Raw genomic sequence first — 15110 nt, 5'->3', positions numbered from 1 at the left:
CTCCTGGCTTCGGCAGGCACAGCTCCAGCCGTTGCGGCCAATTAGGGAGTGAACCAATGGATGGAAGACCTCTCTCTCTGCCTCTCCTCTCTTTGTGTAACTTTGACTTTCAAATAAATAAATAAATAAATCTTTAAAAATTAAATAAAATAAAATTTGTATTGAAAATGTTTTTGCATTAATTTTATAATTTTGAAAGTGTTTTAATTAAGAAAATGCACTAGGAAACATGTTCAAAAGAACATGATAACCAAATATCTAGGATTTCTTTTTATAATAAAAAGAAAATTCAAAAATGAAAGAAAAATGTGTCTGACTCACTGTGTCTTCATGGATTTCTATGAATATGTGGAATATTTTCTGTTTTCTTTTCCCTCTGCTTAATGGTAAGAAGCCAGGATGTCTGAATTCATTTCTACTCGAGTCTTTGGCATTAGGAGGGGCCAGATCTCCTCTGTGTGCCCTGCATAAGCCGTTTAGTGCATTTAGCAACTATGGTTTTAAAGATTTATTTATTTATTAGAAAGGCAGAGTGACAGAGAGAGGAGGAAAGTATTTGAAAAGCAGAAAAAGATAGGGAGAGAGAGAGAGAGAGAATCTTCCATCCACTGGTTCATTCCCCAAATGCCTGCAACAGCCAGGGCTGGGCCAGGCCAAAGCCAGAAACCTGGAACTCCATGCAGGTCTCCCATGTGGGTGGCAGGGACCCAAGTCCTTGGGCCATCCTCTGCTGATCTGCCAGGTGCATTAGCAGGGAGCCGGATCAGAAACAGAGGAGCCAGGATTGGAACCGACACTCCAACATGCAATGCATTGCGAGTAGTGGCTTAGACTTCTATGCCACAACACCAGCCCTTGCAAATGTGTTTTGGGCACCTACTGCAGGTCAGACACCTTGGGGACTCACAGGTCCTAAGAGAACCTTTCTGTGATAACGGCCATCCTGACTAATCTAGGACCTGTTCCCTGCTCTGTGCTGCAGGAGCTCCATGCATTGCTCACCTGGGTCCTCTTGCTTTTTTTTTTTTTAATTAAAAAATTATTTGAGAGACACAGAGAGAGTGAAATAGACAGGCAGACAGAGACAACTCCAATTCACTGCTTCACTCCCCAAATGCCCATGATATCTAGGGTGGAAGAGTGAGGGGGGATGGTGGGAGGATAGGGAGGCAGAAGGGAACTCAACCTGGGTCTTCCATGTGGGTCGCAGGAACCCAACGACTTGAACCATCTCCACCGCCTCAGGGTTCACATCAGCAGGAAGCTGGCATCAGGAGCAAGAGCCAAGGATCAAACCCCAGTATAGTGGTGTGGGGGATGTGGGCATCTTAACTGCTAGGCCAAACTCCCACCCATGGTGTGCCCTTTGTCCACACTTTCCCTGAAAAAGACAAGAACCACGTCTACCTGGTTGTCTACCAAATCCCCAGGACCCAGCACAGCATTTGGCACCTAGGGCCTGCCCAATAACTACTTGTAGAGCAGGGAGTCCAGGCTGGAGGTCACCCCCACATGCAAAACACTCACTTTGCATCTGTTAATGGATCCCCAGATGGAGAAGAAAGACCTGCCTGGGTAGAGGTGCCAGCCTGGCCTGGAGAAGGGTGAGAATTTGTGAGTTAGGAATGATGATTCTGGAAGCTTTGCAAGATTCTATAAGAACTAGGGGCTTCTACGTTGGTATCATTTAAAAACTCCTACAGCTCCCTTCCAGGCCCTACACAACCTGGCTTCCAGGACCCTCAGCAGGATCTGGTCCTGGGCTCCAGGGCCCGCAACACGTCTGCCTCGCTCCTCCTGGCTCTCCCCTCTCGGTCACCCTGGCATCCTTTGAGACCAGGGACAAACTCCCACCTGCAGGCATTTGCACCTGCTGTTCCTTCTGCCCAGATGCTCTTTCTCCAGGTAGTGGATTGACTTGGTTTCTCACCTTCTTTACATTTTAAATTGAGCGTGACCTCCTCAGAGCAGCTTACCTTAACCACACTATTTGTAGTTCCATTCCCCAATCCCACCCTCTTACACCTTGCCAACTTTAGAGTAGTTTGAAAGATATTCATAGTGCTGGGCTAGGAGTCCCTGTTTATTTCCTTATTTATTTATTTGATTTGAGAAAATGAGTGAGCACTCTGACCTGCTAGTTCACAACCCAAATGCCTGCAAAGCCAGGAGCCTAGAACTCCACTCGGGTCTCCAATACAAGTGACAAGGACCAAACTACTTATGCCATAGCCTGCTGCCACTCAGGGTACACATTAGTAGGAAGCTGGAATCATAAACAGAGCCATGACTTGAACCCAGGCACTCCCATACTGAATGGAGGCAAACCAAGAAACGTTGTAACCACAATACCAAACACTGGCCCTGCATTCTCTATTTCTTAAGCTAAAAAGGCATCCCTACAGTTGGCCCCCAGGGCCTTTAAGTGGAAAATCATTTTTTTAGGGTAGCCCAGATCTGATTTCCTTGGTTCCACCCTTATTATCTCTGGGAGCCCAACTCCTGTCATCTTCCCACTGCTCAGGAGCAAAGCCATCACTCACTGCAGAGCGAAAAAGCAGAAAGGAGTAATTACTACGCTGTACAGTAGACCTTTGGCTCAGATTAACATCATTGCCTCTAGATTTGTTCCTTTTATTTTTCTTTAAACACCCAGAGCTTTTGGATCACATGCCTGATGTGTCATTGGTGAAAAGTCCTATTTTGAAAAAAAAAAATCAGGATTTACTTGGTAATACACATTTTAAGGCATTATAAGCTGATAAACAGCTAATTGGTTCTGCAGTCCTGTAATTTCCAAAGGGTCAAAATGATTTGTTGTAAATATGCATCTATATTAACTGCTCTACGCCCAAACCAATTTCCACAGGTGACAGTAGAATTTTGTAATGGATGCAATGATGGAAGATGCCCCAGTAGTTGTCAGTGATTTTTTTTTTTTGAATCACTTTAATTTAACAGGTGAGTATTATTGCATTCCAGGCCAGCTATGCATGATGTGAACAGCATATGCTGCAGAATACAGAGTGGGGGAATGCCATCTCCTCACTGTGCAGGTAACCAAATATGTATAGACTCTCAGGCACAAGGAATAGAAACAGCGTCTGCCGGATCTATGCACAATATGTCCACACAACATGTATTTGCTTTCTTCTTTCCCCAAGTTTGCACCCAGGGTATTGAGGGAATTTTAAAATGAGACTGTTGAGCTACTCTGGATAATCTTCAAGGACAGAATGGAAAATAACAGATGTACAAATAACACTGAGATTTTTCAAAGACTGGAAAGCCAGATGCCCTCAAACTATGGGCTGCTGAGTTACAAATCGACGTGCCTGGGATTGTAGGACATATTATCAAAAGAGTGGTTTGTAAGCACTTAAGAGCAGAGCAGCAAATGGTAGGGATTAGCAGGGGTTTCCCAGGAGAAGCTCAAGGTAATTGAATTTTTCTCCCTCCAGCAAGAAATTCAATGTATAATTATTGAGTGTCTACTATACCTGGGCCCCTGGTTCTAGGCTGGTAGTTCAGGAAAACGTTCTGCCTAGAGTTTGTGGATGGCAACAGATATTTAAAATTTTTCTTACAACATGCAGGCTAAAAGGTGGGATAGATGATGTATTTGAGTCTTGCCTGCCCTCATCTCATCCCAGCTGCCTATTTCTGGCCCAAGGTCAGTAAGAACCGGGCTTGTTGGTGCAGTGGTCTATTGTGTCTCTGTGCTATTGTAGGATGGCTTTGACCCTCTGGGTGCTGCTTGAGAACCCAGCAGCAAATCTTTGTAATGGAATGATCCAAGCCAGAAATGAGGAGGTACGAGTAGGGCAGAATCTTTGACTCCTGCCTGACTCAGGGTTTAAAGCTCAAAAAGTCAAGGAAATAATGTGCCCAAGGTTACTTCCCCAGGAATTGGAATAGCCAGGAACCTAATGGCATCTCCAAGTTTGCAAACACCCAGCTCCAGTGTGGGAGAGAGTGCTTACCTGCATCCAGACAAACTCCTTGTTTTATTTCCAAATGATTGGCAATACTTGTTAAAATAAAACTTTCCATTTGCCCTCCAGAGATGGTGCTGCTTCTTACTAATGCTACAATGTCTAAATCTTATTGGCTTTACCATTTTTGCTCCTTGACTTTGCTTTCTGGATTTGGAATAAAAATCGGCTAAGGCTAATGTTTTTTTTTTAATAATATTTCCAGGTGCTCAATGGTTCAGAGACAGTGACTGATGCCATGCTGTCCATGGCACAGGAGGAAATACATGGGAGATCCACCCCATCAGGTCTGGTGGTTTGGATGAGGTCATGGGTCACATCCCAGCCCTGCTATGATGAAACAGTGTGATACTGTATAAACTGCTCTAGCTCTCTGAGCCTCAGTCTCCATGCTCATGGAAAAGGACAATGAATAGTAGACAGGGCTATTCTGAGTACTGATTGAACCTTTTTTATTCTATGTGTTTATCCAAGTGCCTAGCATATAGTGAATGAAAGACAGCAGAGGGTAGGCTTTGAATCCCAGCTCTGTACCTCTTTGAAATATGGAGATAGTGATAGCATCTATCACTTAAAGTCATGAAAATTAAATAGTATCTGTAAAGTGCTTATTTAGGACAGCACCTAGCACACAGTGTGTGTCTGTTAAATGAATGAAGACTCAGAGGCTGGCCCAGAAATGAATGCTTAATCTGCCACAATAATCATAGCCTGTCACATACGAGAGATTCATTAAGAGTTAGCTATGTGTTACTTTTACTAGTTGCTTGGCACCTCTTTCTGGGGCTCTCATGGCTCACCCTATGGTCCTCCAAGACCACAGCAGCATCTCACCTGCTTATCAATTCCAGAAGAAGGGCAGGCTTACCCTGGAAGTGAGTCAGCTCATGCAAAACTGGGAAATAGGCTGCACACGGTCTTCTGCCTTGCAGAAAACTCTCCTTGCCTGGATCACTTCTAATACTACACCTTACTGTTCATCTGCACCATTTTGGAGCAAGCTTCAGAAGACCCTCAAAGTGCTAGTCAAATCCTGAATTCTGCTTCTCCCTCATCTCTGCGTTTTCTTAATTTTTCACTGGTTCTCTTCTTGGGAAACAGGAGTATTCTATGCCTCCCAAAGACAGTAAGCCCATCTCCTTCAGAGGTCCAAGCCCAGAGCAGGAAGAAGGAGTAGGCCAACATGTCATTTCACTTAGCTGGGTGAGCTAGCAAACTGTTGTTTGTTGCTGCTGCTTCTCCAGCTGACACAAATGGCTCCAGGGCTCTCTGCTCAGTGGGGAGCTACACGTTAACCCTCTGGTGGCACACTCCCATCAGTTACTGGAGGGACCTATGCTGCCTTCCCATGGTCACTTTCTTCCCTGATGTGGAATGCTTGACTGTGGTCCAATCTTTTCCACCCTACCTTGGCTCCAACCATCAGCAATTTCAGGTGCATGCTACTGGGACTGCTGTTGGCCCATCGAGTGCTTTGTGAACATTTTCTTTAGCCCTTCCTCCATTTGGACAGACTGAGTTCTGGACCAAGATAGATGGTTTAGTGAATGGATCAGAGGCTGGCTTTCAGCCCCAACTGGACTAGTAGGCTGGATAGCCTTGTAGCTGGGTGACATTTTCACAGATATCACGTAGTCCTGGCTAGAGTTGTCTTGGCTTATGTTCTGCTGTCTTAGATGAGATACTGACCCAATGGTTTAAGCTCAGCTATCTGCCACCAGGGCCAATAAACTCACAGAACCTCAGTGCTTCAAATAGGCTGCGCTTTGCCATGCCCTCTTTCGGTAATGTCCCTCCAACTCCCTTGCTGAGATCGGCACGTGAGCAGATGCACAGTTGTGTTGCCTAAACAAGTGTCCAAGCAGGGAATGAGACATCATCTCTCTTTTTCCCAGGTGCCCTCAATCACAGTGAGTGATTCTTCTTGGAGTCTCAGTAACTCATTGAGGATCTAAAAGTGTTGGGAGGAAAAGAGTACTGGTATAGGCAAGCCACCTTAACACTTGCCTTAGAAAATAGATATTATTTCAAATGGATAAATTAAGATTTAATAATCAACGTATTGCTTAGAGGCATGAAAGAACCACAGGAACTAAAACAAAAAGAGGTGAAAGCAATTGCTCAGTAAAAATACTCATTTACAATATTTTTATTTATTTGAGAGGCAAAGAGACACACAGAGAAAGACAGACAGCAGAAGACAGACAGGTGGAGAGAGGGTCCCATGCACTGGTTCATTCTCCTAAATACCTGCACTGTCCAGGATTGAGTTGGGCTGAAACTGGGAGCCAGGGACCCAATCTAGGTCTGCTATGTGTGTGTCAGGAACCCATCATCACTGCTGCCTCCCAGGATCAGCAGGAAGCTGGAGCCAGGAGCTAGAGGCAGAAATTAAACCTCACTACTCCAATATGGGATGCAGCCCTCCCAACTAGGCTCTTAAGCAGTAGATCAAATGTCAGCCTGTTTTCTCATTTGACAGAGAAAGAAACTCTTGCTCAGAGGTTAAGCCATTTCCAAGATCTCATAATTAATAAATGACAGGATTCAGATAAGAACCCAGGTCCATTGGCCCTGAAGTCTCATATCATCCAATATTCTCTGCGATCTCTCATGAATTATTTTTAATGATTTATTTATTTATTTGAAAGGTAGAGTGAGAGAGAGAGAGAGAGAGAGAGTCTACCATCTGCTGGTTCAGTCCCCAGATGGCTGCAATGGCTGGAGCTGCACCGATCTGAAGCCAGGAGCCAGGAGCTTCCTCTGGAAGGGGCCCAAGGACTTGAGCCACCTTCTACTGCTTTCCCAGCCATAACAGAGAGCTGGATGGGAAGTGGAGCAGCTGGGACTCAAACAAGCACCCATATGGGATGCTGGTACAGCAGGCAGTGGCTTTAACTACTGTGCCACAGCACTAGCCCCTCTCATAAATTATTAAAGAATCATTTCCACCTACAGTGAAAAAGTGTGTTCTGGCAGGGTCATGGGATGGGGGCAAGAAAAAAACCTTGGGATTTTTTTAGGCTTCTCTTTAACCTCAGAGACATTGTTTTTATTGGGGGTGCTTCTATGTGTCAAAGTATAATGTTCAAATTGTCAAAAATATAATTCTCCTAAAATACATAATGAGCTCATGTCAAATTTTATTATAGTCAACAGCGAGGAAACCAGCAGAATGACTAAACTGGTTCAAAGGAGGATGCTACAGTTTTCTTTCAGTGAAAAAAACTTCTGCAATAAGATTGCTAAGTTAGATATAAAACTGATTAATATCCTAGTGGGCAGGCAATCAATCCACAATATTTGGGATTATCTCCTGTAGTGAGCAGAAATCATGTGCACTTCTACTGAAGAAAAATTTATGTGCATTTCCCCAGTTTTCTACAGTAAACATCTAACAGTACAGCTACTAGACCTGAATATGTAATAAAAGCTGAGTTGAACAAAGTTACCACAGAGATTCAGATGACCCCTTAGGTAAGCTTGTTGCTAAGTACTCTATGAGAACATCACCAGAACACAGTTGTCTTTCTCCTGAGTTTTTTTCTTTCTTTCTTTCTTAGCACATACTAGTTACTCATACAAAATAATGCACAATGGTCATGCCACCTGGAATGCAGGTCACTGGCTTTTAATCTAATGAAGGAGATATTCTCCTGAGTGATGAAATAAACAAAAGCATTTTCAAAGCATCCACTCCTTAAGGTAGAGCCATGGAAACTTTGAGTCGGAAGGTAGAGGGTTAGGTTTGAGGTAGAAAGAAGGTAGAAAGAAGAGGAGTAGGTTTTTTCATCAAAGATGGTACAGCTAAGAGTAAGGTTCCGAATGTTTAACAATCAGTAGGATACGAGAGCAGCAAATCAGCGTGAATGATTTCCTAGAGCTGGGGTGGGGTCACGATGGTGCATGTTGGGCCAGGTCTTGACCCTTTGCCTGCTAGATATTACTGAGGTCTGAGGGTCCCAGGAAGGGCGAGGGCAGGCACAGTGGTGGTGGGAAGTTGTGGGGGGAGGGGGGGACTTGAGCTAGAAGGTGTTTACCAACATGGAGGGAAGGATTTCAACGTTTGATAAGCAATATGGCCTTATGGATATATCCTTTCTGCATTACCGTTATGTTCACACTCCAGCTCCTACCACTTGCTCAATCCTGACACGACCCACAAGCACTTAACATGCCAGTTCATTTTGTTTCTCCATACACGTCTTGGGCTTTAAGTCTGAGGGTGATGAGTACAGGCAAAAGGACAGGGGAGATGTCAAGTGTAGGGAAGAGAGTCAAAGAGCTCTAGCACATCCTGCACCCATGTCTATCGATGTAATCGAGGACTAGAGGAGCAGAAATGATGATTGGTACTGTCACTAAGCTCCAGGCATATAGCAGTGCCCCCAGACAAGTAAGAATCCATGTCCCTATAGAGTTTGTAGTCTACTGGGAGGGGTGAGGTAGGAGATATGAAGAGTACGAGTTATATACATGGAAGCCCTGAGCACAGGGCTGAGCACCTAGGAAACACACACCCCCATCCTCAACCATTTTTGCAGCTTCCCCGAAGGCTCTTGAACATATAAATAATGCTGGAACTGCATCTGGCTGGAAAAAGTCAACCATCTGGAGATTTGGAAATATGGGGGAACTTTTAATGACTGGCTAATTTTTTTTCTATTTTTCAGCCAGATGTTTGGTGTCATCTAGGCCCATCTGTAGCAGAAGTAGCAGTGTTTTGAAATTCTTTTCTGTAATTGAATGTCCCTTGCCTTAAAAATCCTAAGCAGGATTTCTTTTCTTAGTAGAAAAATTCTCAATCAATTGGAAAAAGAGAAATTCAAGATTCATACATGTAAAAAATAAAAAAAATTTGGACTGAAAGAGTCATTTGAGTAATTTCCAGAGCTCAACACCAGCAGTGTGTGGGCCACATTCAGCTATAAGGTGAATTTGGTTTGACTAGTTCTATGTTTTCAAAAAATTATATGAGTTACTAATATTTTAAAAATAAAGAGATTTTTACATCTGGCTTTTATTTTCTTGGAACATTGTGCAACATTTGGTGCACATTTCTCCAAGTAGGAGAATTCAAGCCAAGGAAGAATAGCAGTTGTTACTGTCTTCTACGTGGGCCTTGCGTACCACAGTTTGCCATAGTCCCCACCACTTCCTACTGCCCTCTAACTAAAACTGAATTTCAGTTGCAGCATGTCTTTTTAAATGTACCATTGTTTTTTCTCACCATAGCATCAAGTTAAGAGAATAGCAAAAATGCTTGCTTCAACTTTGATATGTAGCTTGCCTCACCTTTGATATGTAGCTTGCCTCGTCCACAGGGACAGACATTTGGGTTTGTTATTCCTTCATCTTTTCTGAAGTTCTCATTTTATTTTTTACATTTTTCTTTAAAAACAGAGAGAGAGAGAAAGAGAGATATCTTCCCTTTACTGGATCAGTCCACAGATCCCTCCAACAGCCAGGGCTAGGCCAGACAGAAGCCAGAAGCCTGGAACTCCATTAAAGTCTCCCACATAGGTAGCAGGGGCACACATGCTTGAGCCATGCCTCCCAGGGTGTGTATTAGTAGGAAGCCAGAGCCAGGACCTGGACCCAGGTACTTGGATATGGGATACAAAACCCCAAGTGGCAGCTTAACCACTATGTCAAATGCCTGTTCCCTTGAAGTTCTGATTCTTAGAATTTGATACACTGGTCCAAAAGAGATCCAAAAGAGAAAATAGTATGCATGGGTCATATAACTTTCAGTGACAGAAATGGGATTAGTGTTCTTTACTACGAGGCTAGTGGTCTTCCACTCTCTAAATACAACATTTTGATTGTCGCTAGACCTTCAAGATTTTCTTAATGAGAAAAATCACATATTGAACATGTTCTCATTCAAAGTCACATGCTGCCATTGAAGACATTGGATACTGAGCATGCTTTCCAGATAATGAGTCAGGCATTCGTTTGGTTTCTCAGTGTGGGTGTCTCTACATAGGTTGATTGTCTCCTCATTTAAAGCCTGTCCTTTGCTGCCTCTGAGTTTGCAGTTGTCTGGTGGCTCCTGCATCCCTGCAATTGTTACACAGACTTGCTGGGTGTTCTGAGATCTGAGACTCCTATACGGAAATAAAAACCCCTGTGTTTGGGCATTCTCGTGAGCTAATGTTTGTACCAGCTGCAAACTATCCATAAGACCATGAATTAACATCCCTAGCAAATGCTTTTAGAAGTAGCTTGGCTCAGGTTAAGCACTGCCTCCTGAATTGAAGTGTATGACCTTGGGCAAGTTATGCAACTTCTCCAGGCCACAGTTTCCTCATTTGTAAAATGAGGGTAAAAGTAGCACCTACAACATTGAACTCCTCTGAAGATGAAAGGGTTAATTTTTCAAAATTCTTGGGACAGTGTTGGCACATAGTAAGTGCTGAACATAAATGGCATTCTGTTGAGTGACAGAAATGAAAACTGGAAATATGTTTCTCTTACTGAATGATATGATCGTCTTTTACACATTTAGCTTTCCATGGGCCCATCGTACATACTCAATATGCATTGGTGTTACCAACATAACTGCTTGGAGGACCTGTAGAATACATCAGTTTCAACGATCCATCATAGACTCACGGAATCAGGAACTCTGATTGTAAGAGCTGATAATCTATTTTCTTAAATGCTTTGTGTGATGTTGATGACTAGTGAGGTTTGGGAACATTTGGTGTAACATTCTTATAGTTAAATATCTATGATACTGGAAGACTCATCGCCTCTTAAATGTTCCCATTCCACATTTATTGGATAGTGATACTGAGGTAAAACTCTTTTTTCCTCAAGTTCTGCTTCTATTTCTACTCCCTTGAGGCCACATGCAACATTTTAAGTCTCCCTTCCATATGACATCCCATCAGATATTTGCAGACAGCTGTCATGTCCCTCCTGAGCATTCTCTTCTTTCAGACAAAATAGAACATTGTCTCATGGCTCTTAAAAATTATGGAAGAATTGGCTCTTCTAATTTTATCTATAAGAAAGTTGAACTATAAGACTCTCCAGTTATCATTTGACATCTAAAGGATCAGAAAATGAGAGTGTTGAGACACTGGGGTGCACAGGAGATGCCACATGGGAGATGGTTGTGCACCTTCATTTGAGCAGAGGATGAAAATGCCTGGGATAGATGCTGGCTGCTGCATGTGTCTTCTCATGCATAAATCAGACTCCTGCAAATTTCTTGAACACTTGATGTATTCCGTACATTAAAAAAAATCTTGGCTTCAAATTTTAGCCAGGCTTGTCTAGGTGTTAGTTGTTTGGGTGTATACCATGGCTAAAAATGTATTGTGATTTGTTAATGTTTGGGCATCTACATGTGTTTAATATTTCAAAAAATATTTTTAAAAAATCAAGTCAAATTGCATGAATACTACCACAAATTTTCTAGAGAGAATTCACTTGCCCAAGCATACCTCTTCCATTCAGCCAATTCCTTCCTGACTTAATTTCTCACCTCTATCACTAATTCCGTAACATATCTGGGTAGAGTTCCCATTACTTATACAAACTGTAGGTATCAGGCATGGTGATGCTGGAAAATAGAGAAACCATCAGTTGAGACATTCTAAGCAAGGATTTGGAATATTAGTTCTTTACCTCTACTCTGATACATTTATTTTTTCACAGACCATAATGAGGTAATTAAAACTGATGTTTACTTGTACATTGCAAGCCTTAGGTTTGGAAGAATTAGAAATGACTATGACATGGTATACATATGTGCCATGGTATACATATGTGCCATTTTTGACTTGAGAAAAGGCTCAGATTTTTTATGACACCTCTAGAACATCAAAACATTTACCATATCATGATTCTACAAAAGATAATTTGATTCCTTGTTTTCAAGAAAAGAAAGAAAATTATAGAATTTTCTTAAGGTAAATGCACCATACCCAATGACAAATGATCACAAATATTAGATTTTTGTCAGCATTTAAGGAAGAATTATTCTAGAATCTCTGTCAGCACACAGAATACAGTCTGAGCTCTGGAGAGTGCTATTCCAAACTAGTCATTTCCAGGTTGATGGACTGAGGACTGAGGGTAAATGTCTTAGCCAAGGTCACACAGAGAGTTTGCATCATTATCCATGTCTTCTGACTTCACATAAGCCTTGTTGCATTTAAAGTAGTCCTTTCCTGTCTGGATTTACCACCAGTTGCAAATTTGTGTTGGATACAGAATCAATTGTAGTAGCGCTATAGTCAGGCAAGCAGTTGTTCAGAGTGTCAGGACATGGGAAGAAGGCCAAGGAATGATGCAGTATTACACTAGCAAGTGATGTCATAGCATGATTTTCTAAGTGATTTACATAAATGCAAGTTCTCAAGAATCTCTAACACATGCCAGCCAGTGGGAATGCAGGTGTGGAGAACCAATGGCAAGCAGGGGAGAGGAGCATATAGGAAACCCAGACCTCCTTGCTTATGGTTGTGACAAGCTTCACCCCAGGAGCCTCAGAAAATCCCTCCTGCCCCTCTACTCCAATGACTTCCCTCAAGCATATAGGCTCTAAAGAGCTTTGATTTTTCCCCCTTCATCTTCCTGTTTACTTCCAATGACATCCACACATTGGCTGAGAGCAACTCTTTGTATGGTGAAGCCAAGTTTAATAGACATAGGCTATACAAGGGCTTTACATGCCAAAATTGATCTGCCCTTCATTATAATTTATGACAAATCCTCTAATTTTTATAATTCAAGTGACAAGCTATAATTCTTGATCAGATAATTCTGATCTTATGTAAATGTCACAGTAATATATTTGTTCAATTCTGGGATAATTTAGGAATAAAGACAGAAGGATACAAAACATCAAGATTTAATGTTTCAAAAATCCAAAATAGTGAAATATGTATCAATATGGAAGTTTTATTAAAATATTGTGGGGTAGTGGTGGGAGTTGACATATGTTACCCTGGTACTGGTTGGCAAAAGAAGTTCATGACAATATCTAGTTAGATCAAACTCCAACGAAACTGATATGACTATTTGAGAAATAAGGAAATAGCTTAGAATGTGCCAGGTCAGGTCAGAGCCCCCTCCTCCCTCCTGCTGTTCTCCACTATCCCTCCCCCAACCACTGAAATGCCATTTAAACAGAGCCAAAGACCCCACCTCAAGCCAGATATCCAAGCAGTTCATAATACACCTAGGGATTTTGAATCTGAAGACTTTTCTCAACTGCAGAAGCCAACAAGAATGTCACCAAATCTCATCTCATGAAGCTTAATACCAAAAACGATCAACAAGACTCAAACCCTTCATCCCACACAGCCCCAGTCTTTCTGGGAATAGAGGCTGGATATCTGCACATTCTCAGCAAGAATTTGAACTATTCCTCTTCTCCCATCACTGCCTCCATCTCCCAAAACACCCACCAGAATACCAGAAACTATATTTTTCAGAGCCATTGAGGAATTTGTAAATACCTTCTAGGCAGCAGGTCCTCCACAGCCCCGAATGGGTCATTACTTCTTCATTCTTCCTGCTGGTTTCATTATCACTTGTAGATTTAGTCCTGCACACACCTCTGGAATATAACCAGTAGTCCGTGCCCACTGCAATGGTCATTAAACTAAAAGCTGCGAAGGCTCCCACAGTGGTGATCAACATCTGGATACCTCTGTCACACATCCTCATAATTCTTCATGGTACTCTGGACGGCTGGGGGTTGAAGGGGAGACTCAGTGCCAGAGGGGAAAATCACTCTGCAGCTGGCTCACCTAGAGCAGGCTCTTCCAAAAATTCGTGTCTCCTTTTGTTGGTATCCACAGGGACTTTGGGAAAGCTGGGATTTCCTGTCTGGAGCTCTCTCCAGTTCCCTGGGTCGCCTATGGCCCTCTGAAGCGTGCGGGCTCCAGGGGGTTGGTCCACATCACTGCTGCCTTCTGAGGGTCCCCGGGTTCCTTTCATTCCTCAGGAGCTTGGTAAGGACGAGGGTCCGTGCAGGGCATGGCTCCAGAGCCTGGGGCTGTCAGCTTGGTTTGAGATGTGCCTGGCTCCTCACAGCCCCAGGAGACTCAAGGCAAAGACATCCAGAGAGGTCTGTGCGCGTGTGTGTGTGCGTGCGTGCGTGTATGTGCGAGCGCGTGTGCTGGGGGTGAGGGCGGATGGCAAAAAATAGCACTGCTGGGAGGCGAGTCGCTGAGAAGAGTGCTCACTGCTTCCCCAGCCTCGCAGGAAAGCTCTCCGCCTGCTTCTGACACCCCCGCTCAAACTGGAGAAAAGACTGTCCCGGGGCGGGGGCCGAGCGCCTTCCTCGGAGGGCAGAGGTCCGTGGTGCTGAACGGACAGCTCCCTGCCTGTTGCCCGGCCTCCGTGGTGCTGAACGGACAGCTCCCCGCCTGTTGCCCCTGCGACCGTGGTGCTAAAGGGACAGCTCCCTTCTGCGGCTGCACCCCAGCCTTGGGAGCGCCCGGGCTAGAGACCCGGGGTTCTGAAAGGGTCCGTCTTTCCTGCACCCTTTGTTCGTCTCTTCCGAGGCCAGCCGGCTGGCTTGGCTCTGCCTAGTCAAGCCCACGCTCCGCGCAAAGTTTCGGGAGCCCAGAACAGTCAGCGCCCCGGCGGCTGGGTGCTGCAGCACCACCTTGTCCCTCCGCCCCAGGAAGGGTTAAGGAAAGGGGAAGGGGAAGGAAGCCCGCAGCGCGCTCTGGCGCGCGCTCAGCGCCCACCCAAGGCAGCCTTCTCCAATCAAACCCCCTCAACCCTCCCAGGAGCCAGACAAGTTTGCTGTTTGCTGCGGGCGCCGCTGGAGCCCGCGGAGAGACAGAAGACCCTGAAGACGGAGTCTTCTTAAAGGGGCCGGCGGCTCACTTGGGCGAGCAGAAAGTGTTGCCACAGGCACATCTGTGCATAGTCTGCCTCAATTTGGTTCCCCAGAAAACAAACCAATATGTCTACCCTGCTTTCTCTGGAGCTCTGTTTTACACCGGAGACAACGTGCTCGGATCAGATCCGGAACTGTTCATATTCATATGATCATGTATTTTTAAAAGACAGAAGGAGCTAAATGTATTTAGACTCTCTTGGACCCATATCAGGGACTTTGGGTAAAGGGTTTTAAGA

At 44.0% G+C, this 15110-nt stretch overlaps 1 protein-coding gene across 1 annotated transcript in view; it reads right to left on the bottom strand.

Moving 5' to 3' along the window:
• CACNG3 (calcium voltage-gated channel auxiliary subunit gamma 3) overlaps window positions 1–13685 on the bottom strand; it is a 92752-nt gene extending 79067 nt beyond the window's left edge. The window contains exon 1 of the mRNA XM_062180523.1: window positions 13475–13685. Within this exon, the coding sequence (XP_062036507.1) occupies window positions 13475–13685 (211 nt within the window). The remainder of the gene's footprint in view (window positions 1–13474) is intronic.
• Between the last annotated feature and the right edge of the window lie 1425 nt (window positions 13686–15110).

Source organism: Lepus europaeus, chromosome 21 (assembly GCF_033115175.1).
Source record: "Lepus europaeus isolate LE1 chromosome 21, mLepTim1.pri, whole genome shotgun sequence".
NCBI classification, from domain to species: Eukaryota; Metazoa; Chordata; class Mammalia; order Lagomorpha; family Leporidae; genus Lepus; species Lepus europaeus.
The sequence above is the reverse complement of the archived record's forward strand: the minus strand, read 5'-3'. Positions and strand labels throughout refer to the sequence as shown.